Here is a 26926-nt window from a genome sequence, read left to right on the forward strand (position 1 = left end):
TACAAAGCATATACATAATTCATCAATATAATGAATTGTATAGGTGCAGTAAGTGTTGAGTGACCACCTAATTCTTAAGTCCTGCAGCCGGGAGCTCACTAGATCGTCCAAATCTATATATAGTCCTTTTAGAAAAATTGTCCTCCTTGGTGCTGTTCTTCACTCCGGGTAGTATATAAAAGAAAAAAAAAAAAACAGTGTATAGTATCATACAGTGCAAGCGATAATAACACCTCTGAACAGGTGGTTGAAACTGGATGTGGATACCCAACGATAATTCACTTCAGATATTACCATGCGACAGACCCAGTAACCATTGGTACTGGTGATAGGATACACCCTTTGTGTATGGGATTTCGGTCAGATCTTGACCCCCTTTACATTGGCACACAGTGCACATTAAGACACAAATACATAGATTTGACTCACAGAAGGGTATTATCTTGTCAAATAACTCTGGAGGGACAACAGCTTCCTATTTGCCCGAGTGATGCCTGAGCTTTAAAAGCGGTCATTTCGATAGCCCTGCAAGAGGCAAGTATCACAAGAAGCAGGGGGTCCCCAGAGCTTGAGACCCCCAGCTTCAATCCTATAATACAAATCTAAGAAGCAGTATTGCCGCTTTAACCCTTTGCGGTCCAGTTAATTTTCACTACGTACGCCAGCAGGTCTAATTTAATTTTCGGAAAAAAGAGACATGCACAGCACCCCCCTACCTCCGATGTCAGCTGCTGGGGCATTGAGGATCTGCTGCCGGCACCTTGCTTCACATATCTCTTCTTTCTCTCTCCTCTTTCCTCCTCCGCACCCACCCCCCCGATATTCCGACATTGGACAGGAAAGGGTTAAACTAGCTCACCGACAACTGTTACAGTTGCAACTAATTCTATTAAATATAAAGGTCCAGTTCAACCTCATGTGTGTAACATGTTTTAGGCCCAAAATAATGTGCAATGGGGACAAAATGAATACATTATCTTTATTTTTTTTCCATCATACAACTAAACATCAATAAGTCAGTGTTTCAAGTAAATATATAAGGGGCCAAAATGTCAGCAATCACAAGTGGTTAGAACTAGTAAGCATCTCTTACAGTTTATTCAGATTGTAAAATGTCTTATACATAGAACCAACAAAACCCAAATTCTTATTGCCGTTTACCAACTTAGTACAGGTCAAGTCAAAATCTGGAAACTGAATACAGTAACTGTACAAAACCCCTTATATAAACCAACACTGAAAGCAAGGGATTATAACAAATACAAATAAAAATAAAGGAGCCTGCAACTTAAGGCATTATTTATTTTCAACATTAAAGCAAAACAAGTTTTAGCATATTTAACTCCCAATCTCACAATACAGTCCAATAGCCTTTAAGTTCCTTTAAAACACAAGGGATCAAAATGGATTGAACGTAAAATAGTTATGGTTGATTATACACAAACAAAAAGAAAACGTAGTAACAAAATCTTATATCAGGCCATGATTTTTTATTTTATTTTTTAAACAAACAGAAAGGCATGTGTGTTCATGTAAGAAGCAGTTTGGCCTTTCTGCAACAAAGAGGGGTAGGGGGTGGAAAGAGAGGAGAGAAAGTCTTGCACATTTTTACAGATAAACTGATAAGTGTTTAAAATTGTCAAGTGCAGCAAGTGAATAGAGGGCAAAATAGTGTGAAAGACATAGGCAGAAGCATCGGAATATAAAAAAACGCAATGCAAAACTCAACACATCTACAGTTATCCTGTCACCTTTAATTAACTTTTTTGCAGTTGCGGCATTAATCTTGATGTTGAAGGGGCCCACCGACATCAGTCCCCTTCATCAGAATCATCCTCAGAAGCTGGAAAAGAGGTTTACTTAAATAGTACACCAATATAAAATGAAATTTCTTCTCATGGAGAATCCCTTCCCAGAACAAAATGGAACCTTATTACATTGTACCCAAATACAGTTAATACATTATTTTCCCATTATAGTCTCAATATTGAGCAACTAAACATTCTTAGAAATGGTTAACAGCACCCTGAACACTGCATTTTCAAAATGTCACCATTGCCTTAAAGTCTGCTACTAGCACAGCAAAATAATGCAAGTACATACTGATTTAGTTGGGTGCGGCCAGGCAATTGGTCCAAATTTTTCAGAGCTTTAACATGACTGATGCAAGAATCAAAATCACGGATTAAACAATTTGTGCTAACTGCAATAGAGCAACATTTTTTTTTAAATGAATACTCAAAACTTGAAATCTGCACACCCAGACCGTATTAATCTGTTGTTCTATGCCCCCACCCCCCCCCCCCCCTCCTCACCACACAGAGGGCAAAATAAGAGAAAGGGCAAACTTCTTTATAAAAAAAAACACAATATTCTGGATTGTTGTAAATGCCCGATACAGCAAATGCCTTGTCATTTAAGTAACCACTAAATTTTGCTTCTGGCAGACCTACTGTACACAGCATGAACAAGTTAACCGATTACAATTGGAAATGTAGCAGCTAGTGCAGATCAGTTTAGCTTCTTATACAATGCAACATTTAAGCAACTGAACTAAATTGAAGGTGTACTGTTAAATGTTCTTTAATGATTCACCTTGCATAATGATCAAATAATGGGAATCAAAACTGAATAGAACAGCTTAAAAACTTACTTTCAAGATCTTCCATGTGTGCCTGTAGAGTTCTTGCAAGATTTATAAACTGGGGGAACAAAAAAACACCATGTTGTATACATGCTACATTGAAATGAAAAAACACATCAGCTATATAGCACAGTTTTTACTCACTCTGACCCTAGTGCTTGCTTCACTTGCTGCTCCCAACATGTCAGAAAACCGCTGCTCACATAAATGCAGCAAAACAACCAGGTACAGCCCAGAGCTTATAAATTCATATTCAGCCTAAAGAAAATAGAAGATATTTATGTAGCAATTAATAGGGTGTGTTAAAACTAAAACAAACTAATTGAATGTTAGGAGGCATTGAACAGGAGCTAAAAATCGCATGTATAATTAGAAGGGGGAATAACATGAACAGGCGAAGTACATATTAGAACGATTATTCTTACAGGGTTAAAAGAGCAATCCTGTAAAGGGTCCGAGCAGCACTAAAATATTTTTTATTTTACATTACTGTTTATGTCACTGTTTGGCATGTCACCACAGAAGTATTGACTTTACAGAACACTTTCTTCTATAAAAGAACTGCACTTTATTTGGTATAGGGCGCCAGTTTAATAACACTTTCTTACAAGGGTAACAAGCAGGAACTTTTCCAAACAATATTTAGCTCAGATATAGGCAGCTTCCGTTGAAGCCTGCGATGGGGAGACCATTTGATTCCCTTGTTTAAATCAATGCTGAATTCAATATTGTAAGACCAAATACAGCTTCAACTACATTTGAAGCAGTATAATATAGATGTTTGATTGTTTTTGCCTGTTAAGAATTCTGCACTGGAACATTTTCTTTTCCAAACATTTTTATTAGGCAATGATACATCACATTTCTTAGAGTTGCATTATCAAAAGGGTGGCATGTTAAGAGTAATAAGAAAGAATCCTTTAACATGGGGAACATTGCCAATTAGGAGCTGTTGCTTTTTTTAATAGAATATATTTTGTTAAAGGGGCCTTGCATCATATTGCATATATGCTAGACCATTTTCTGTACCAGGTTTGGCAGTGGGTGTGGTGTGTGGTGGTGGGTGTGGTGTGTGGTGGTGGGTGTGGTGGTGGGTGTGGTGTGTGTGGGGGGCGTGTGTGTGGTTGGTGTGGTTGGTGTGTGTATAAAAACACCGATTTTATACATAGAGGGCCATTTTCAACAAAAATACAAAAAATAACAAAGTGGTTTACATTTTGGGGGGGAATTTTAAGACTGTGCAAGATAACCAAATGTAGCCACTGCCAATATTTAAAATGTATGAATGTGTTTCTAATGCTAGTTGTGGGCATTACTGCCCACTGCGAGGGTGTACTTCTATTACATTAGGAGTACTGTATAACTGAAGTTAGAAAGCCGTCAAGCCCACTATGAAGCAACTTCTAGGCTAGGGGTGGCCAACCCCCTATCCTCAAGTGCCACCAACAATCCAGGTATTAGGGCTATCCCCTCTTCAGCACAGGTGGCTTAATCAGTCCTAGACACAGGGAGATTCCCATAGGTGCGATACAGGCAATCTTGGTGCGATTGTGGGAAAACTGCCATGGCCTTGAATGGCAGTTTTGCAGTGATCTAACTGGTATCAATCATCAAAGCTCAACAAATAAGGTTATTATTAATTCTGTCAGACAGCCTTTTGGTCCCATAGAACAGAAGAACATTATCGTTCCCGGAGATACGTACCATCTCATTTGCATGCGCCCGATAAAGTTCTTGGATATCAAAGTCCTCCAAGTTCAGCTCTAGCTTCTCTTTACACAGTTCACATGTAGTTATAGTCTCTAAGGTAGACCCTATAACCAATATTTTAAAATATTAAAAAGTTTTAGTTGAGAATAAAAGTTGTCATTTACCTATAAAAATTTAAACCGCAACTGGATGTTGGGTTAAAAATAATTTTATTAATGCACATTTCTCATTGCCCTCATCCCTTGTAAAAATAATAAAAACTAGGACTTTCCTTGCCCAGTAAACAGCTTCCTCAAATGGATCTCTGATTTTTTTTTTAAGTGTATTATGACACTATCGTAATCAATTATATGTTGGATAGATTTTAAATAGTTCAGGAATCTACTACTGTGAATCTTCTGACTTGTTTTTTATGTCACTTAATTTCAACGGTTTTCCCTACATGCTGGCATTTAATGGAAACACTGGAGTTATTCCAGTTAAAATAAATATGATAAAATATGCTTACTTCAAAACAAGAGTCTAGGTCTAAACAAAGTTATTAAACTATGAGATATTAACCTTTCCGCTGCACTTTACATACCTGGCATGCCAGAGGCCCTATACCAGGGATGTCAAAAACAAACCCTTATACCAAGAGATAATTGTCCAACAACAAAATGCAAAAAAATATCACTACTGAAATAATCACATCGTTGTCAATTCCAGAAGTCCACTGGCACAGTTGTACATGCTAGAATGTTTTCACATTATTGCACTTAACTGTGACTGGACCTTCAAGGATTACCATTTCTAAAGAATTTCACTGTAGTAACCCTTGCAGTTGTCACTTCTATATTAAGCCTAAAAGTTAAAAAAATATATATAATATACAAATATTCACCAGTTAACCATCGGGTATATCACAATATAATAATACAAGGCTACCAGAGTAGCATACAAAAGCATGGAGATACTAATGATGTTTCAAATGCTTTGTGCACACTATGAAAAAAGCTTGTTCGTCTATTAGAGCTACTAGAGCTTTGCTTACCAGAATTAATTTTGGAATGCAGCCATTTCTTCATACACTCCTGGTGAACATACTGCAAACTTCCAGCACATTTACATGGCTCTATTAAGGGATTTGTTGGTGTTGACATTCCCATCTGACAAATTCTACACAAGTCACCTTCTTCATCCTCAGAGTCCTCCAGAAGAAGACTAGAAAGGCAAAAACATTTTATAAACGGTTTAAAGTACGAGTCTTACCAAGGGCAATTTGAAAAACACACTTTATAAAGCCTATGTAGGAAACAAGCAAGCCATTACAGGAAGTACCGCTATGATGTCTATTAAGACAATATTCCACAACTTCTAGTTACATGGAACAACTCTGGTATTAGTTTAAACTCAACAATGGAAGAAAAAACACCAGATATAGCAAAGACACTGCCGTCTGGATAAGTCCCTCAAAATGCACTCTGTCTGGAAGGGGAGTAGTACCTGAATCAGCCGTGGATGTGCAGTAAGAAGCAAAGTACTGGTCCAAAGTGTATTGCAATATGGTTGTCTTAAAATCCTTTATTAATAATAATTAATAAATTAATTAATTTTAACAGTAGTAACAGTGAAAATAGATGAAGTAATTATAGTGCGTCATGCGTATGTCCACTTGGTTGCTCGAGTATACGGCGTGGTAAGCACCACAGCCCAAATCTGAGTATACCCCTGTCCTGGTGTGGACCAGTCAAACAGTTACCTGTAAGTAACTAGTAATGCAGCACGACGGACTGGGAATTAAGAACCAGAATCACGAGTAAACATAGGCACACAGACACCACGGATCACGCTCCCTGCAGGGATAGCACAGACAAGGTACTGAGGGACTTCTCTACCTCTGTGCTTTCCTCTCTCCCCCCTTGTGACGTAGGGGTATGTTTTTGAGGGAGAGCATTTTGGGAGTCAGTGATCTGTTTACTCAGCATTACCATTGCTGCCATTCCCCGCAGGGACAGTATATCTCGGTTTGTAGGGACTTCCATTTCTCTCTCCCATCCCTGTGTGTAGTTAGTAGTATTCAGGGCTAACTTATGCGGGGTTTAGTACTATTCACCACATAGCAATATCATTTGCCAGTGCATTTTTTCTGCTAAGCACCACATCAGTTAGGTTACCATACCAATTGGCAGGATTATGCATTAATCCCATTTTTTCTCTGTGTGTATCATGTGCGTGGAGCTATAGGTGCTCCTTATCTATTTTGCATTTAAACACCATCTGTAGACCCAGGCTCACGAGTGTGGATCACACTTTCCCTCTGTGTCACAAGACAGCGGGACATGTTGCGTTATTTCATTTATCCCACACTGCCCATATTATCTCCTTTGTAACAGGGCATTGGGCTGCTCTGGCTACTATATCCATATGTTGGCACCAGAACACCGCTGGTGGGTTTTATATGCATTGACGTTGTGACCATAGCAGAATCACTTGTCAGCCAATAATCTATTTGGTATGTTTTACTCGTGATTCTGGTTCTTAATTCCCAGTCCGTCGTGCTGCATTACTAGTTACTTACAGGCAACTGTTTGACTGGTCCACACCAGGACAGGGGTATACTCAGATTTGGGCTGTGGTGCTTACCACGCCGTATACCCGAGCCACCAAGTGGACATACGCATGACGCACTATAATTACTTCATCTATTTTCACTGTTACTACTGTCTGGTTCTAATTTAGTTTATTAATTATTATTAAAGGATTTTAAGACAACCATATTGCAATACACATTGGACCAGTACTTTGCTTCTTACTGCACATCCACGGTTGATTCAGGTACTACTCCCCTTCCAAACAGAGTGCACTTTTAGGGACTTGTCCAGACGGCAGTGTCTTTACTACATCTGGCGTTTTTTCTTCCATTGTTAAGTCATTTGCCCTTTTTGCACCCGTCTGTTCTAGTAGGTAGAGCGGGTTCAATTCTCTTTTGCATTAGTTTAAACTCCCAAGGTATGAACTAATGCAAGTTGAAACCAAGTTTCCATAGACTTCATTCAGGACAAACCAGTCAAGTGCAAGACCTACCTTTCTTTAATTTTCTTGAGTTTCTCTGGATCTCTTGAAGAGTTTTGAGATTTGTTGCTTTCCTGTCCATCAGTTGTCCTACCTGAGGGGACAATATCTACTGTTATCATGACATTGTCCGATATGGAGTTACCAAGTGCAGCCGGCACTGAAAAATGGAAAAGTGAACTAGGAAGTATGCCTGAAAGTCCAGAATTTCTCCTACTGAGGACTGAATCTGCTAAAGAGGCACCATTTGAAGTGCCATTAACGGAGTGTACAGGCATGTGTGAAGAGTTGGCAGCAGCTCCTTGTGAGCTTCTCCTTTGTGCTTCTTCCACGGAGGTATCTTCTCGAGATGCTCTTCTGAAAGGATTCTGTAGTCTATTGGTGTCAGAGGTAGATGATGCTCTTGCAGTTTCATCTCTTCCTTCTCGTCTTCTCCTTGAAAAAAGGGGTGTGCACCTATTCCTAAAGGACAAGGGTAGCCATGATCCAGCAGTCCTATTTTCAGAGTCTTCTGGCCGGTAGCTCTCAGTATCGGAATCAGAACTGTGATTTGGAGAGACAGTTGACAAGCCCCATCGCCGTCGTCTAAGAAATGCAAATCCCTGAGATTGTTCAGAAGGCCTATGTTCCGACACGTCAGCAGTGGGAGTTGTGGCAGCATTGGGCTGAGGAATATTACTTAAACTAGAGTTAACTTCTTCAGCCTCTGGTGGTCTTCCATTTAAAGAGTCTTGGCTGGATCTCCTTGAGAAAAAGGTTGAGGACATACTAGAAGCGAGGCGAGACAGTAGTTGCCTTGTTGTACGCCTGCTTTCGGTGTCTGTAGGCTCATTTATAGATCTTTGCTGAGCAGGTGAAATGCTGCCTGAAGTGCTTGCTGGAATCCCTACATTTCTACTTGTAACATGGGTGAACTCTGGCTGCGCATTCCTTTGTGGGGAATGCAATTCTCTAGAAGTTACTGGTCTTAAATTTCTGCTGGAGTCTCTGCTAAACAATGAGGAACTATGTTGAGAAGGCATCTGGCGGTTGATAGAGGTGTTAAGTCTTACTGTGCTTAGGGAGTTCTCTTTTGGTCTTGCACCCTGTGCATATGACGAAGCAACTCTGTCCTGAAGATCTGCACAAAACACAGTACAAGAAGTAGTCAAGCATGGGGGGGGAGGGGGCAGCAGACTATGGAAGATGCTGCTTTAATACACCAGGCAACTATAAAAATAACCTAATGGCTTTACTTTAATACAGGGAGCAGCAGGCATATTGCAATAAATTTTGAGGACAATGATTATTTATAGACTGGTGCATTAAGTAGTTTAGGACAATGTGAACCCAATTAAGTGCAAATGCATCCATTAATTGTATTTCTGAAGCAAATAGGGTGTGTACATTTGTCAAGGGCACACCAAAACTCCTTCCAAGTATTTTTATATATGGAGTGATTTTGACAAAATTACACAACCTATTTGCATCGGAAATACAATGAACTATGAAGGCAGCCATTAACTAACCCCTTGAATGCTGCATGGCAATAACTACTGACCTAAAAGTTACGCAGTGGTGCTGAGTGATTCAACAGTTGCTTCAGGAGGCAGACCTCTTTAGCAGCTGCTCACAAAATATTGAAAGGTTAGAGGGATGCCTCCTTTTGAAACTTAGAGCCATCGGTTTTAGATAGATCGGCATGGGACTTACTTTTGAAATCCCAGAATGCCCTGGTGTCTCCCCCTGTGGTTTATAATACTATACGTCAGAACCACAAAAATGTATGCACTCCAGGTCTTCATTAAGAAAAGAAAAGTTTTTAAAGATTTGAAGTTAATTTATTGGGTTAAAAAGGGATCCAAGAGTGGACCGCAACGTTAATTATTTTTAACATACATTAACGTTTTATGTTGCATCACTCCGAACCCACCACACCGTATCTTCTGAATCCCTCCCCAAAATGTCGTAGAAACATACATACACTTTTTTTTAATGAAGACACCTGGATTGCCTACTTTTGTGTTACATAAGCTATATAAATTAAGCTATTCAAATTCCTCCTGGTGTGTGGATTCAGCTTGACATGCACGACAGTATACTACAGTATCGTTAGTGCTCCTATCCAAGGACATTGCAACATTGGGAAGGCACCGACACAGGGGCAGATGATCAGTTCCTGTGTACAGGCATACCCCGGTTTAAGGACACTCACTTTAAGTACACTCGCGAGTAAGGACATATCGTTCAATAGGCAAACGGCAGCTCACGCATGCGCCTGTCAGCACGTCCTGCACAGCAATACTGGCTCCCTACCTGTACCGAAGCTGTGCACAAGCGGGGAAACTATAGAGCCTGATACAAATGCGTTATTTATATCAGTTATGCACGTATATGACGATTGCATTACAGCACATGCATCGATAAGTGGGAAAAAAGGTAGTGCTTCACTTTAAGTACATTTTCACTTTACATACATGCTCCGGTCCCGTTGTGTACGTTAATGCGGGGTATGCCTGTAGTTTGGAAAGAGTTCTAATCGACTTGGAATGGGGAGAGCGCGTATCCACTTTAAATACTGCGTGGGGTGTGTCCCGCCCCCCCACCCCCCTCAAAAAAATAATTCCAACAATTTTCTGAAGTATAGCGTTTTCCCCGCTTGGACATTTATTATGGATGCTGCTGAGGTTGGAGCCAATGTAAAAGGTCCTACAAAGTTTTGTGAGTACCACTGAAATAAGACTAATTAACCCTAGTATTATCAAAATGTATGCATGAGTAAAATAATTGTATAATTATGCCATGCTGAACACAGGAAAGCCTAGATAGTGGCTAGTACCAGACTTCAGCACTCAGGGGTACAAGCCCTCAGCAGCCCGTGTTACCAGGCACATTGAGTCGCCCTTAACTGGGTATAGGGAATGAGGTGCTGCTGCATGAACCATGCGATTAGCAGATCTGCTATAGCAAGTCAAAGGCTATAATAAAACCAACATCTACGTAATTGAAAAATACCAATGACTAGAGGTAAAACATTTCTATAGGGTTTAACAGGCCGTGATTAGTGAAGTGCGTTGCTTTCTACAATTACAGATGTAACTGAAAGCCCCAAGTATACCTACATGATGGTGTCAAGTCAACATTTCTATGACCATAATCCATAAGACCATGAACTGATGCATCAGGCCTTCTTTCTCGTTCTCTCAGTAAATCAGATCCGGTGGAGCCAAGCATCACTGATGAAGATCTAGGAAATCGTCCATACCTACTTGAAGATTCTAGACAAAGATCAATGAATGTTCCAACTGTCTAACGGGGAGGACAATATAATGCTACTTTAGTTGAGCAACCGCAGCAGTTTTTATTTAGGCAAGTTAATGCATTGATAATTATGCAAATTATAAAAATTATTACTACATTATGATGTCATTACCAAGGAGACATGAAACCAAGCACTGCCTTCATTGAACAATATCACAAGTGAATTTAAAGCTCTGGGACAAATCGAAGTGTATAACTATAAAATGATCAAATCGTCTGGTCCTTCAGACCAATATTTGCTCAAATGAAAGGGCAACATTCATGGGAAGAATTAAAATGCTGCATGTTCTGAAGGAAGGGAAGAAAATCAGGGCTCCACGGATTTGCTCAGTAAACTAATTTATTGCCAATAGACTTTATACCCGGGATTGATAGAGAATCCTGAACCAGGCGCACCGGTAGTTGTATCCCCTTTTTTCTGATTATAATAGTGTGCAGCAATTTATCATTCTTCTATTCAGCATGTTCTGAAGGGACATTCCTAAAAAGGCACCATTTTTATTTCTGACTCCTACTACAAGAGTAAATGTGGTAAATTGAAAGGACAGACCTATTAAGCAGCTCATTTAGCTTTAACATTTTCCCACTGAATACAGGACACATTTTAAAAACACATACCGCAAAAAGTGCATAATTAGAGACCTGCTAAAGTTAGCTTGGCATTGCTCACATAAATTTCCTCTCCCTATACCTACTTAGGAGAGATTTATACCAATATTTTAATTTGTGTTGTGTGTTCGTTAGTCCAACTTTATTTTATTATTTTGACACCTATTAAAGATTGATTTTAATGACATCATCATTTCATAACTAGGAGTGCTAAAATAGGGGCCCCTTTTTCCCTTACAAGGTTCAGTCTATCTTCACATAAATTTAACCAGAAGACATTTAAGATATTATATTTGTACCTGTGGCTGAATTTAAACCATTACTAGTACTTCTGATGCCAGAAATAGAAGAACAGCCAGAATAAGACAGCTTTGGTCGCTTGGAATCCCGATCCTGTTGCTGGCTGTGTAATCCGGAATAGGTACCCTGTGCCCTCTCACATGGATCATACCAAGATGACTGAGAAGAGGATGCTGCAGACTAAAAAAAAAAAAAAAAAAATATAGCAATATAAAAGCTAGTCTATCCATATGTAGCTTTTCAAGAACTTTTCAGAACCGAGTGGACTAGATCTGGGTTCGACAAATGCCCAAACAGAGCAGCGAACAGCAGAGCAAATTCCTCTGTGGCCAAATGCTCCTTCCCTGCACTGTTATCATTGTTACATTAACTATTTAGCAAAATATTAAATAAAGTTATTCTATGGATTGTGACACCAACATTACAATTCTATAAGAGAATGTTACATTACTTAAAGTGGGTGGGCGAGTTATGGTTCTGCAAAGTGGGCTGCAATGGTCTTTAAAACAAATTATGTAACCAATATTTGGACTTACATCAGGACATACTTGAAAACGAGGTAACTCTGTATTACTTCCTGGTAAAACATTTGATAAAATAAAAGCTTTGTAATTAGTCCTGCAAGTCACTTACATGCCCATTTTTTCACAGAATACCCTCATCTAATTGCACTGAATAGTCAGCCATCAACTGTATCTGTACATTGGCCATATTGATCACAAAGCAAAAATCAGACCCTGTACAAATTAAAAGTAGGTGTGGTGTTCGATCTCAAAAAGTGACACTTACAACCCTGCTTCTGCTTCCTATCAAGCTCCCAGACGGGCTGTCATATGATCCTGAGCAGCGCTGATAAGAGGGAGAAGTCTTCCAGGAAGGCTCAAGGCTGTCACGTTCTCTGAAAGTCCAGTCTCTACTGGAAGTGCGCAATGCACTGGAATCCTAAACAAAACCCACAACTTATTTTAGTTTAATACACGAGCCAGAAAACTTCATTTTAATCTACATAAATCACCCAATTAAATGTTTATACAAAGTACAGAAAAAGTACACTAGACAAGCAACTAAAGGTGTGCTCTGTGGTAGACTAAACGCCAAAGCTTTCCTTTCACAGAGAATATTAGAATGAAGGGCGCCAACGAAGAACATTTGACCTCCAGATCAAACTGTATTCTGTTGTATATTAGTCAGATTAAGTCTTAATCTATTTGCGTAACCCCCTGGAGTGCCAGACGGGTGGTGGCGATTGCGTTCTACAGCCCCTGCAGCACAGTGCATGTGACCACTTTCAATAGCGGCCATATGACCACCATTTGAGGAAATGGGAAAGGGATCCTCCGTTTTCTTACCGGATAATTCGCATCCTCTGCTCCATGAGAACATTGGGTCCCTGGAGTGCCAGTCCCCATGACGTAGTGACTACATGGGGCACTCAAAGGATTAATACTGTTACCCATAGAACCAAAGCACTAGTACTGCAAAATTAGGATAAAAAATATACATGAATTTGTATACTTTTCACTATGGCAAGTAATATTTCAGATATAAAAGATCACTGGTTAACTGTGGAAAATCTGTTTACAACATTAGTAAATATGAAAGCCCATAATACAAGACCTGACAAGTTTCTGTTGGGACAACAAGAAATTGCATTTCAGCCACACAAATTAAATCATGGCACACTAAGTAGTACTCTGCTGCATGACCTTCCATAGCAGTTGTTGATACAATGCATTTCTCCATTATGCCTGCTCCCAGAAGAGATCTGAAGTCTCAAGGACTGCAAACACGCCCCCTTAAAGAGGCAATCCAAGCGGATGATTTTTTTAGGCAATTTTTTTTTATTTTTAACATAGGATTGAAGCATTGAGTCTCCGGAGTTGAACCCTATTATTTCAGCTCCAGGGACCCCTGATTCCATAGATAGAGACCTCTGTAGTGCATGCTGGTAGCCACTCTGCTACCAGGGTTCATGTAATGGAGTTTCAAAGCTCCGGCTTCCCATTGGCCCACGTGACGTGGGAGCTTTAAACTGAGATACCGGCACCGCCTATGGAGGTCTGTATCTCTGTTTGAGAGAAATAGATATATTTGAGTATGGCAATGGGTCAGACGGCAGCATATTAATATTGCTTTTTAGCTTATAAAAATGCAAGAGCCATAATTTTATAAAAGTATCCCAAGTGCAAATACCGTAGGCGAAAAATGCCCTAATTATAAGCAGATACCCTTAATCGTGTCATTTTATGCTTTTCCTGTATGTTAATATTGAACCATTGTGTGGTGCTACCAGGTTAAGAGCAATTTGGAACTTAAATTAATGTATACATTCTTGGTCAGGTGAAAGAGCAGAGAAAAGTGTTTGCATACAACAATTTTTAAATATATTACCTGAAAGTCAGAATCGTGCCTTAGTGAACTGTCCCTTGTGCGATATGCATCACTAAGGCCACCTAATCTGCCACGTTGCAGTGTTCTAGCACTTAAGGGAGATGAGGTGGAAGGCTGAACAGTTATCCTTCTGGGCAATCTTGATGGTTTTGGTTCCATTTTTATCCTGCATGGAAAAAAAAATAAACATATATATATATATATATATATATATATACACACACAATCATACAAGGAAAATCCCTGTATTCCTATCTACTATCCATCCCTATGATGCACAAGTAATTTAACAGCTACAGTAGGTTAAGGTGACAAGTTGAAACTATTTGATTCATCAAATAAAGATATTTTAATCTGATGGCAACAAACACTACGCAATTACAAAATAGTGCAGAAATGTGCCCATTACTAGATTACATAGTATTTCTAAAGAAACAATATAAATATTAATTCTACATTGCCCAATACAAGAATATTTACATGTTATAGCTTCAGTCCATTTTTTCCCCTCTTAGGTTTGCTTTAATATCAGGAACTTTACTAGTCGTCTTGTTTCCACTGACGAACAGTTCTATGGTCAAACCTGAGAATGTTCTGACGTACATTGGCACTATAATTGGAGTCTGAAACTATAAATATGTAGGTAGGTGTACATGTACTTTGTATATTCTTGTTATTTAATTTTTCATTCATATTACGAGAATTTGTTTCTTATTTAAAGAATGTATTCACTACCATTTGTACATGGGTTGAGAATGTAATTTTGCACTAGCGGTCTTTAAGACCATGCGTAGCGTTTGTTGCCATCGCGACGGATTGATGACGTGGTGTAACTATGGCAACGACAGTTGACATCACGATGCTGGTACGTGAAAAGTCACATCCAGGAATGGTGGCAGGCACATTTTTGCTAATGACACATCAGACACCTATATTAAGAGCACTGAACCATGGTAATTAGACACTCGACAAAGGGCGAACGCCTGAAGAAAAAAATATATAATCAACTCCTTGTGCAGTTGTCAGCCTATGTAAATATCTATTCACATTTGTGGTGTTACATATCAGTATGAACAAAAATGAAATGCCCAGCGCAACATACAAAGTGACAACATACAGCACAATACTTCAGTGCTAATCTGCTCATGAGCAAGGATCATTTAGTTAAACCCTTTGGCCAAAGCATTATAAGCCTGCAGCCAACATCAAGGCATGACCAATTTGCAGGTCCTACATACAAGTATGATTCAATGTTACTTAAACAGATGCATTACCCGTTGTGAATTTAATATTTTTTCCCATAAACAGGTTGTCCTCATTTAGGGATGGAGTATTTTCCTCAATTTTTAGTCATTGTAAAGCAAGAACCCCCCACTGATAAATGTTCATTCTTAATTGTGGTTCATGTATAACCCAAGTATAGATGTCCATTCCCACCAAGCAATATTTTTTGCAGGTCCAGTAAAGTGCAAGTAGCATTTTAGAACAGTCTATTTGTATGTTTTTTTTCCACAATTTAAGATTTATTTTTAATCTTTGCAAATTGAGCGTACCTGCTAAAAGCAGCTGGTATTCCATTTATCACAGGAAACCTAGTATCTAGCATGGAAAGGAATGCAGCAGCAGCAGTTCCAGAGGGGTCCCGGTTATCGGACGCAATGCGTCTCGCAAACCACCATCGGTTAATGTACCGTTGGAAAGCGGGTCCAATGTTAATCAGGGGCAGTGACCGTCGGATATGCGAATTCGGCATCAGACAATGCGTCCGGATACTGCATTGTGCGGCGTCAAATAACGCATTTGCCGGATACCGAAGACTGCCTGTAAAAGCATTTTAAATTAATATGGACCTTCAAGTTTGAGAAACTGTTTTGGTTTTTAAACAAAAAGTGTCACAGGTTATGACCGTGGAACAGTATCACTATGAAACATTACGGCAAATTGAGACACTGGTGCTTCTCAACTAATTTTCCAAAGGGCCAATTACAAGTAGAGGCTAGAAGCATAATGTAATGTTTATTTGTAAAGCGCCAACGTTCTGTAGGGCAGTACAACGGGTTAGTCTTCAAAGAATGTGATCTGCTGAGGGGTGCAGATGGATGCAAAGTATTCTGAATGGAATGAGAAAAGCTTTGAGACCTTCTCACATAGGAAAAGGACTTCACGTTGTCAGTGTGTTGTGCCAAAACTTTATTTGAACAGTTTCTAGCTTTAGCAGAATTAGCTCTGGGCCTCTGTAAACCTGTTGAGGGCCTGTTGGTGAAAAAAACATTTACCTGTGTTTTAGAGCCATTGAGACCAGAATAGGAAGTCCTTCATAAGTGTAGCTTTAACAAATTTAGTTGAATTAGACAGTTCAGACAGGAGGATTTCATTAGGTCACATTAATTACATAAACAGAATGACATACCAAATAAGGGCATACTACATACCGCAAACAGATATAGAAGGTAATGAGGGGCCTGCTCATGAGAGCTTACAAGCCAACATACCTAAAAAGACTTAATTTCCATTGTCCAACATTTTGCCAACATCTGTACCACATATTTTATACACTTTGCTTTATGAGCTAGAATGAAAAAAAAAATCTTGGACTAATAGCGAGGAAACCGTTGAGACAATTATTTTCATTGGGAGCCTTTGATAAGCTTGTCTTAAAGAATTGAAGCCAGGGGAGGGGAGGTAGTCCTACCGCGTTGAACTGTGCATTACGTCGATTCCCAAGATGCTAACAGGTTAAGTTACCACCTTGGTTATAATGTGGAGATTCATCATCCAATAGGAAGCTGCAACAGAATGTTGCAGCTTCCTATTGGCCTGAGATTTGACAGCCATTTTATTTCCCCTGGAAAGAGATTTTGAACACTGTAAATTCACTGTCACGCATCTTAGGAACAGGGGGGTCCTCAGCTGTAAATAGCACAGCTCAGCTCTGGATTACCCCCTTCTTTCCATCAGGTAAAATAAGTGGAGGGGGAAAAGGGTAGGGAGATTGCCACTTAAAATGACTAAAAAGTAGAATGACTACTTCAAATAAATACTTCTGAAACAGGGAGATTACACTTCCTGTAACTTCTATATAATTGTTTATTACACTGCATACAGTGAAAATTACAACCATCATAAAACGTTGTCCATCTTACAATTGACCATTTATGGGATCTTGTTCTAAGCTAAATAAATAACAGGGAGGAATTAATGGGATTAGTCAGAGGAAAATTGCCAGAGTAAGATAAAATAGTGGTTGGAAATACTAAAGTAAATGAGTGATACCATGAACCTCAATATATGTGTAAAGTTCCCTGTTGCATTAGTTAACAATGCTGTGCATGCAGGAAGATAAAGGAGTCTAATAATTGTTCAGAGGACACCAGTTCCTCCCCCAACCAGTAAGGATTGCTATGACACACCCCAGAAGAATATGGCAATTATAATGGTGACACCCAGAGACTGGTTACTGGCAGCAACAAGCTTTGCTGTACCTTGATTTCCATCTGGAAGTTATAAAGCATACGTTCCGAGATGTTTTAGAGCACAGAGTGTAATCAGTGACGTGCACAGAATCTTTAACATAAATCTCTGTCCCATAGAAAGTTCTCATCTTGGCCTACAAGGCAAAAAGAACTGAACCGTTCACGTCTTAAAAAAGGAGCAAATGCTGGGATTTGAGCCAGGTTCCTCCAGAAAGCCAGCAATACTAGCGCGTGACCAATACTCCTAGAATTTAGGATCTGCCCAAAAGGATATCCAGAACAGGTTATACAAAATCATGATCGACTAAAAGGGATCTAGGTGTTACCCAAAGGTAGGCATGTTCCTATATTTAAATAAAAAATTCTTTAAAAAGGGGAAGGTTCCCTACTAGGTGGCATAACTTCTGTACCATTTATTTTCTAAAGTTGTACCCCTAAAGTGTTCACACTAAAATATATAACTTAAAATATTGTATGCAAGTAAAATATTACATCACATCTCCAAGTAATAGTGAGTGGAATGAAAACGAAAATGTAATCATGTGCCCAACTTTGCTCCACGTTACATGACTGGGAAGGCATTCAATGTAACTCTGGAAAATTTATTTTTTAAAAATGTGTTATTTTTTTATTTTTTTTTAAAAGTAGGATTTCAACAATTTGAACCACTGCAAAACTATTTCGTATAAACTGCTTTAAATCCAATCTAAAAATGTAGTCCTACGTAGGCCGCCAGAAAACCACTAAGTCCAATTGGTTTCCCTAAACATTGTAAGGGCAAGAGCACACAGTGCTTTGCGACGCCGCATGCACGAGCCCGCCTCCGTCTGCTGGGCAATGTGTGAACATCCCCAGCAGATGGAATGATCCTCAGCAATTTCAGCAACCAATCATTGAAAACGTCTGTACATTGATTGGTTGCTGAAACTGATGTCACGCTGCTGCAGCCTGGAATCACACTTTTGAAAGACTCCAGCTACAGCAGCGGCTACGACGTTGTGCTTCAACAATGAACACTACCATTGGCCGCCAGGGGTTGGTAGCGCAGTGTGCTCCAGCCCATAGGCTTTCATTTTTTGGGAAATTACAAGCTGACTATCTTAGAGGCCTCTGGATGAGGACCTTTTCTCAATTAAGGGTTTTCTGTAATCTTTTAGCCCACCCTCTTCCTTAACAGAGAGCGAATAAAGATAAGGGGAGGGTAAGCAAGGGGGCTTCTAGCTGTGCAAGCACATACTGTATAGCAGGTGTGGGGAACCTTTTTTCTGCCAAGGGCCATTTGGATATTTATAACATCGTTCGCGGGCCATACAGACACAGGCAGGCACACAGCAGGCATGCAGGCACACAGATCCCACCCCATTGTTTTAGAAAATGATTACTTATAGATAGGGATTCCGGTTTTAGGTTGCCCAAAAAACACCACCCATTGATCTTGTACAATTAAAACAAAACAAAAAAAAAACAAAAACGTAAACAAAATATCATTTCCCCTTCCATCTCTTGTAGCAGCCCAGCCACAAACTTAAAGGGCAACACAAAGGGCTTATGGAAACTAAAGTTAGGGCAGCGATATACAGTCGCATTCAAAAGCGTAAATTCCCCTCATCCCCATTGTCAACACTGATGAACACACAAACAAAAAAATAAACACTGAAAACCAGAACCCCTACTTACACGTGTCAGAATTGGCTAAAGAAGCATTAATTACCTAGATCAGGGCTCTTCAACTAGTTCTTCAAAAGGGCCAGATCAGAAAACATTTAGGGACAGAAAGGCCACACTTCCTATAATGTAATTTTAGATAAATTGAAAGACAAATTATATATTTCAATTTTGCAAGCATCTATAATATGTACATACATATACGATTGAGGATCAAAACATCATTCTTAATTAATATATATATGTTGTACATCTACAGATGTGCTGGTCCTTTTTCTATTGCATGCACCATTTTTGTGGCAGTGATCAACTCTAGAATGCCTTACCATTCGGTTATATCATTAATTTGTTTACCTTAATTTACAAGCAAGTTTCTGCATGTAAAATTGCACTTGGCTGCCTAAGCAACTTGTATGAAATTAGCAGTACAGACCACCAGATGAAGAGCCCTGACCGAGATGCATCATGTGACCCCTTAAACATGCATTCAAGTTGAATTCATACTTCAACATATACAACATGGGTGAGAAAGCAGGGGGTCTACAGAGCTGAAGAGTATTAATTTCGGCTCCGTGAACCAAAGATATTTATGGAGGAAGGTACTTCCTGTTTTTATTTATTTTTAAACAAACACCCCACGTCACACTTGACTATAGGTAGCCGCTTGGCCCACTAGATGTAAACCTCCGTTCCTCCTGAGAGTAAAGAACCGGCGGCACCTTCCTCGTTCATTATCTCAGTAACCAGAGTGTCCCCAGAGGAAAAGTAATTGTCCCGCTCTGGATGATAGCCCCTTCTTCCCATCCATGTTAAGAAGAAATCCTGAATGGGTTGCATTAGTTCCCTTTGATCCAGAAGAGATTGCCCATATAAGTTATTACAGCAAATACATTTTTTTTTTTTAAATAGCCAGAGGCCTGACTATATATAGTTTTGTGTCTGAAATAAATGACAAAGGTTTTGAAGAACTTGGCTACATACAGAACCAGGACATGTAATTTTCAATTAACGACTGCTCTACAGTGGTCATACCATGTGAAAAGACAACATACCACCAATAGTAAGTAGGTTTCCTGTCTGAGTTTGTATATGTATGGGGGGGGGGGGGGGGGTGGTGTGTGTGTGTGTGTGTGTGTGTGTGTGTGTGTGTGTGTGTGTGTGTGTGTGTCACTTCCTGGAACCATTTCTTTAATGGTCATTACCACTTCAGATAAAATTCATATTTTCCTATACATGGGGAATCCTGGGAACTGAACATACATATTTTTATTTATTTATTTTTAACAATGAGCCAACTCCATTACGTCTATATTTTGTTTTGAATTTCCTGCAGGGTACAAGAAAAGTTAATGGCTTAACCAGGTTAAAAATCTATATTTTTGCGTTTTAAAGCACCAACTATAACAAAGTTTAAAGAAAAAAAAAAAATAAACCTAAATTTGGTGTTAAGATTCTAAACGTATTATATTTACAACCCTAGGGTAACGCAGAGACTAGAGCAGCTCTTCAGTTTTGGGTTGCCATGTAGAGAACACATTGAATTACATTATAGTCTGCATCACTTGTTGGCCCAGCATTGATATGTAAAGAGCAATATCAACTATTGTTGTACTAGTCCGTGATTAAAAGCTCTCTGAGCAAGTTAATCTTGTTTTTAATCCTTCATCTTTTCCCAATGATAAATGTATTGGGGAATTTTAGTCAAATCAAAACCTACACCTTAAGTGGTGTAAAAAAAATAATCATACAGGCAGTCCTCGGTTATCCGACACAATGTGTTACTCAAAATGGCGTTGGATAGCGAAACGTTGTAAAGCGAAACACGTTTTCCCATAGGAACACTGTTTAAATGAAAGATTCCGTTCCTGAAGGCATTTTTAACACTAAAATACACCAAATATTTTATGCAGGCAACAAGATTTGCAGCACACACAAATTATATAGTGTATATACTATATATATATATATATATATATATATATATATATATATATATATATATATATATATATATATATATATATATATATATATATATATATATATATATATATATATATATATATGCTCTTACGACACTTTGCAACATTGTATATATATACACACATGTAGAGGTATCAGTACCGTGTTAGCCGAGCTTCAATAATCAAAAATAAATAGATGATACCGTTCTGTGGCTAACGAAATGCTTTTATTTGTGCGAGCTTTCGAGATACACTGATCTCTTCTTCCGGCGATGTTACAATGAATGAAGCAAGGATAACTTGAAAACAGTGTCTCTTGGAATGTTATCTGTGCTTGTCCTTCCCCCGGTGTGGATGTGTTTTATGGCTAGAGGTGTCAAAGACATAAGATGAACGATCTGAGGGTTGCCATACTCAAAGGTAATCTTAAAACCCCGAAAGAGAGACGGTTGCATGAATACAAATTTATGCAACTGTTCGGGACACTTAGCAGTGGCCTAAACAGAGATCGAAATTTTATGAGTCATTACTGACACTAGCGAACTCTCTTCCCATGAGCGCTAAAGGCCATGTCTGTGCATACTGTGCTATATGTATGCACACACAGCTGTCTCTCACACATACTAATACTCCTTATTTTTCCATCCATATACACCAATAGGGACCACATAGTATCCACACACACTTTTAGTTGTGCTACAAACTCTCACATTTCCACACCCACCCACACCATTTATATCCCTCTCACTCCACACACACCTTGTGTAGAGCACTGTTTATACTGTGGGCTCTCCATTCATTTTTATTCACACTGATACACATACACACTCTTTCTTCACTTGCTTTCAGTTAACCTTTGACACCTCTAGCCATAAAACACATCCACACCGGGGGAAGGACAAGCACAGATAACATTCCAAGAGACACTGTTTTCAAGTTATCCTTGCTTCATTCATTGTAACATCGCTGGAAGAAGAGATCAGTGTATCTCGAAAGCTCGCACAAATAAAAGCATTTCGTTAGCCACAGAACGGTATCATCTATTTATTTTTTGATTATATATATATATATATATATATATATATATATATATATATATATATATATCTCTCTCTATATCTATATATATATCTATATATATATATATCTATATATATATATCTATATATATATCTATATATATATCTCTATATCTCTCTCTATATCTATATCTATATCTATATCTAGACACACACACACACAATGTTGCAAAGCGTTGGATAAGCCGTTTTGGCGTTGTAAAAATGAATATAGGTATGCATTGCAAAGCGTTGGATAAGCCATTCGTTGTAAAGCGAAGCGTTGTAAAACGAGGACTGCCTGTATTGTGAAATTCTGCGTTATTCCAACCCTCTAATAGCGCGTCTGAGGACAAATGCATTGTAAGGATCCCCAACCCTCTCTAATAGTGTTTGAGATCAGATGCATTGTAAATTCTTCTGTATTTGGTACAATTTTCAAATGACATGAAAATATCGGGGAACCCTTTAGGGATGCCCGGGGAACCCTTTAGGGATGCCCGGGGAACCCTTTAGGGATGCCCGGGGAACCCTTTAGGGATGCCCGGGGAACCCTTTAGGGATGCCCGGGGAACCCTTTAGAAGTTTAGCTCATAAGAAACTGTGAAAAAACACTGACATAGTGCAATAAAAAGGATGCCTAACTTGTTAAGAGCAAAACACCTAGGTTTTGAGGTATGCCACAATAGGTTTAAGAACTAAATGCACAACACCACCCTCCCAAAATCATGGGGAACCATGAAAGTTATGTAAACCGCCATTACAAAAAGGGCCAAAATAAAGGCTTTTGCAAGAGAGGTTAATCATAATCCAGTGACTTCTCTTGGCTGAATTTGTTGAAAACAAAATGCTATGAACATGGTCCATCATACATAGTTTTTTTTTTTTATTTATTTTATTGGTTGAACAAAAATATATGGTCCATCAGTTTATTTTTAAATACTTAGCAAGGGTTTTTTTTTTTTTTAAGTGGTAAAATGGAACATGAAGCCTGGTGCGAAATGTACATACAATCCACAAATTAAGCTAGACAATCAACCCCTAAAGAAGCACAATGATTGCCTTCATACAGAAAACAGTCAGATATTTCAATACTGTGGAAAAGAACATATGCTTGCTTCAGAGAAATAGTCTGTACAAAAAAAGTCATGACGCCAGATATGAACTGCTTTGCTCTGCAGCCACCAACATGTATTTGTAAAATATTAGGGAAATGTCCCTCAACAAATGGACATACTGTAACCTCCACACCCACTTGTGTTACAATCCATCGCCCCCTTAAAGTGACTTGAAGGAAGGACTTAGATCATTTTGTAGACAAAATGAAGGAAGATTTAAAAAAAAAAAAAAAAACGTTAACAAAAAGGGTAAAAATTCTAAACTAGAGACCCAAATACCCCCAATATGTATTACCCCCCCCCCCCCAAAAAAATATGTATTACCTTGCAGGAAGTAGGGAGGCAGCTCTGGGTCCCTCAGAGCAAAGGGTGACAGGATTCCCAGGAATGGGTGGAAAGTTACATATAAACCGCTTCTCCCCAGGGTGCGCAGGCGCACTTCTCACGTTACACCAGGGCAGCAACATTATTTACCCGGCCTAGACATTTGATCTGAGCAGCACCAGCTCCCATCCCCAACCAGCAACCCCCTCCCACAGCACCCCGGGACTGCACAAGGAGAGGGGGGAGGTGCACGTAATCCCACTCCTTATTAACCAGCTTCCACGCATTAATAAATACTATGAAAAATGGGGTGGGGGGGAATAGCGAACTCTCGGATCCTTCTATAAAAAGAGAAGCCACGGTGATGACATTATGCAGCCTCGTAAGTGCAATAGGAAGGAAGCAGCAAATCGCAAAGAGCTGGGGCAGACTGTTCCAGGCCTGCAATAAAAAAAACACAGGACCTCCCTATGTCCACTTAAAAGAAAACATATACACACCCCTATATGTCTAAATACACACCTATATGCATGATTATATATATATTATTAAGGTTATGGTGGGTAAAAAAGTGACTATGTATGTATATGTATATATGTGTATATGTATATATGTGTATATGTATATATGTGTATATGTATATATGTGTATATATATATGTGTGTATATATATATATATATATATATATATATATGTGTGTATATGTATATGTATGTGTATGTGTGTGTTTGTCTGTGTACTGCCACTCCTCACCTGCTGAGCAGCGCTCCTCTCAGCCCGTATGAAAAATAAAATAAAAATGGCGTCCTCCTTTATTTGTTGACGGGCCCAGTACCTAATGTCACGTGACTCTGCCGCTCCTCCTCACTTTACCGCCGGCAGGGCACAGCGGACATCCAGGTGACACGCAGGGAGGCGGCCATGTTGGCTCTGTGCAAATGGTGGCTGCCAAGGGGGGAGGGGGAGAGAGAGAGAGAACCTGAGAATGTGGTCCGACTGGAAAGCCAAGGGCGTGAGAAAATAAACAAAAAATGTCTGATACTGTATTCCTGTTATATTTAGTAGGGGGGAACAAAGAGCCTCATCAAAGATGGCTGCCAAGTACTTCAATGAATGGGACCGCAGAGGCTCGCGAGATATCAGGGCCTCGTTGCTGCTGACTTTCGCTTTGCATCCTTCCGCCCACTGTAGGGAAGCGGAAGTGCCCTCCCAGCCAGGTCATGGGCTTGATCGCTGAGATAAGGGTGTGGTCTCCGTCCCATGTGACTTGGTGAGAGGGCGGTTCATCCTAATGGGGGAAGTGATCACACTTATTGTTTTAAATGTAGCATTGATATTGTCATCTTTGTCCATGGAGCCTTAGTGCTCTAACTAACCGGCATTTCTCTTTACAGACTGCAACCCTGTGACCTGAGCGCAGGGACAGGCATTCCCTCCAATACATTTCTTTTTCTTGCTCTCCCCACACCTCTTGCCAGTATGGGTTTAATATGTTTTAAAGCAGTAGTTCAACAGTTCTGTACTTTGAAAAAATACTTGTAGCATTTTTTTTTTAAAGTTTGAAAGACCTTTTTAATGTTTCGAATGTAGGAAGCATTTCCAAAGTGGCAGCCCCTTCCCCTTCTGATAAGCTCTGGCTTGGCCGTCTCGCTAGCAGTGCACCAATTGTATCTAGTAACTGCCCAGTCAATCATTCTAGGAACTACATTGCCCAGAATGCTGTGCAAAAACTGAATTAAATACTGATCGGAGCAAGCGATCGATTACAGGAGAACGGATCGATCTGCAGTTCAGCTAGTCACTTGTCAGTGTGCAGATTGTATTGATGCACATATTGTATAGGAAAAACATTTATTTATTTATTTAAATGGCAGCTTGCCTTTATGGTTCTGTTTGGGAACAACCCATCCGATCAACAATTTCGTTTCCTTTTTGTTTTTCTGTACCCCATAAAATGTGATAACTGGTTTAATTTAAAAAAAAAAAAAGATCCTGCTTGCGGGACTTTTCCTGTCATCTATTAATATTTTATCATTTGCCATTTGAACATATGTAACTAGTTATTTGTTTGGAGTTTATCTTTATACAGTGTATTATATATGACTGATTTAATAACCAAATGTATCCCATCTCCCTGCATCCCAGTTTCCTCTCCTTAACCTGCTCACCTGTTTCCACCATTTCTCACCACTCCATACTTATTTTGTTTTGAAAAATAATGAAATGTTAAACAATGTATTTAATTGGCATAATCTCATTTTCAAGTATGTCATAGAAAACCTACAAATGCACATGCATTTACTGACTCTCTATATTTTCCAACACACCTTTTAGATCATGTGATCTTTTTGGATAGGATTGCCCCTCTAAATGTATGCCAGAACATTTTCTTTCGGAGCCAAGAAATTGTTGCTTTAAATGCTTTGGATGTGCATTGAGTCTTATTCGGACTGACATTTTTTCGCATTAATACACTGGAAAGAATTTTCAGATACTGTACGTGCTTGCATCAGACCTGTGATTCACCATTTGCTCTTAAATGCCCCTGTGTGATTTATTATGTAGGGAGGACTAAGTGACCCTTAAAAGGCGATTTTTCTGAGCACAAATCTAGAATCTCTAAGGCCGCGTCCATGTTTAGTGCTTGCGGGCGGAGGCGCGCTTCCGCTCGGCACTGAGCCCCTACAGCCGCAATGAGAGCGGCTTTAGTATGGGCTCGCCTACGCTTGCTTCCGTGCGCTTGCGGAAGCATAGGTCTTAGGAAAATTTAAAATTTTCTCGTTTGCCGGAGCGCAGGGCCGGTCACGTGAGCGGTTCGCCCAATGAGGGCGAACCAGCTCTGTGACGTCACTGGCCCGCCCGCCGACACACCCCCGACACGCCCATGGACGTCGTGCTGTCTAAGGCCAGAGAAAGCACCCGCTTTCCCTCAGCGCGCCTCCGCACACCAGCAAGAACCATGGACAAAGCCTTAGGGAGAAGATACCACAATATTAGTGCAACAGTGTACCTTATTTAAACATAATGCTTCAGCTATAGGCATTTTGTGCATTGTAAGGGTACCTCCACTTAATCGTGGGGGTGATAGAGATAATTGTTTATCACAGCGAGAATGCTACTGGATCTATATTTTAGATAGTGTCACCTCGTGGATTAAATTCTAGTTTATTTGGGATATTTCTTGCCAACATGTTAAAATGCACATTCTCTAGTTGTTATACAATGACTTTATTGTGTGTATATATATATATATATCTATATCCATAATCCAATAAAGAATATCACTTGTAAGCACAATCTCATGTTTTAGGCAGG

At 39.4% G+C, this 26926-nt stretch overlaps 1 protein-coding gene across 5 annotated transcripts; it reads right to left on the bottom strand.

Moving 5' to 3' along the window:
* Positions 1-965: 965 nt before the first annotated feature.
* MARCHF7 (membrane associated ring-CH-type finger 7) lies at positions 966-24614 on the bottom strand. Of its 5 annotated transcripts, none has more exons than XM_075609275.1 (11): positions 24365-24614; positions 14009-14174; positions 12407-12559; positions 11617-11797; positions 10510-10665; positions 7421-8528; positions 5388-5557; positions 4349-4458; positions 2789-2902; positions 2654-2702; positions 966-1843 (listed from the first exon to the last, which is right to left on the bottom strand). In XM_075609275.1, exons 2-11 carry the CDS (start codon positions 14165-14167, stop codon positions 1812-1814), a joined length of 2232 nt encoding a protein of 743 aa, XP_075465390.1. In that variant the 5' UTR covers positions 14168-14174; positions 24365-24614; the 3' UTR covers positions 966-1811. The 5 variants fall into 5 exon arrangements, with proteins under 5 accessions (XP_075465390.1, XP_075465388.1, XP_075465387.1 ...); XM_075609273.1 differs by lacking the exon at positions 24365-24614 and adding an exon at positions 23611-23762; XM_075609272.1 differs by lacking the exon at positions 24365-24614 and adding an exon at positions 15562-15698.
* Between the last annotated feature and the right edge of the window lie 2312 nt (positions 24615-26926).

This window comes from Ascaphus truei, chromosome 7, assembly GCF_040206685.1.
Source record: "Ascaphus truei isolate aAscTru1 chromosome 7, aAscTru1.hap1, whole genome shotgun sequence".
In the NCBI taxonomy this organism is placed as follows: domain Eukaryota; kingdom Metazoa; phylum Chordata; class Amphibia; order Anura; family Ascaphidae; genus Ascaphus; species Ascaphus truei.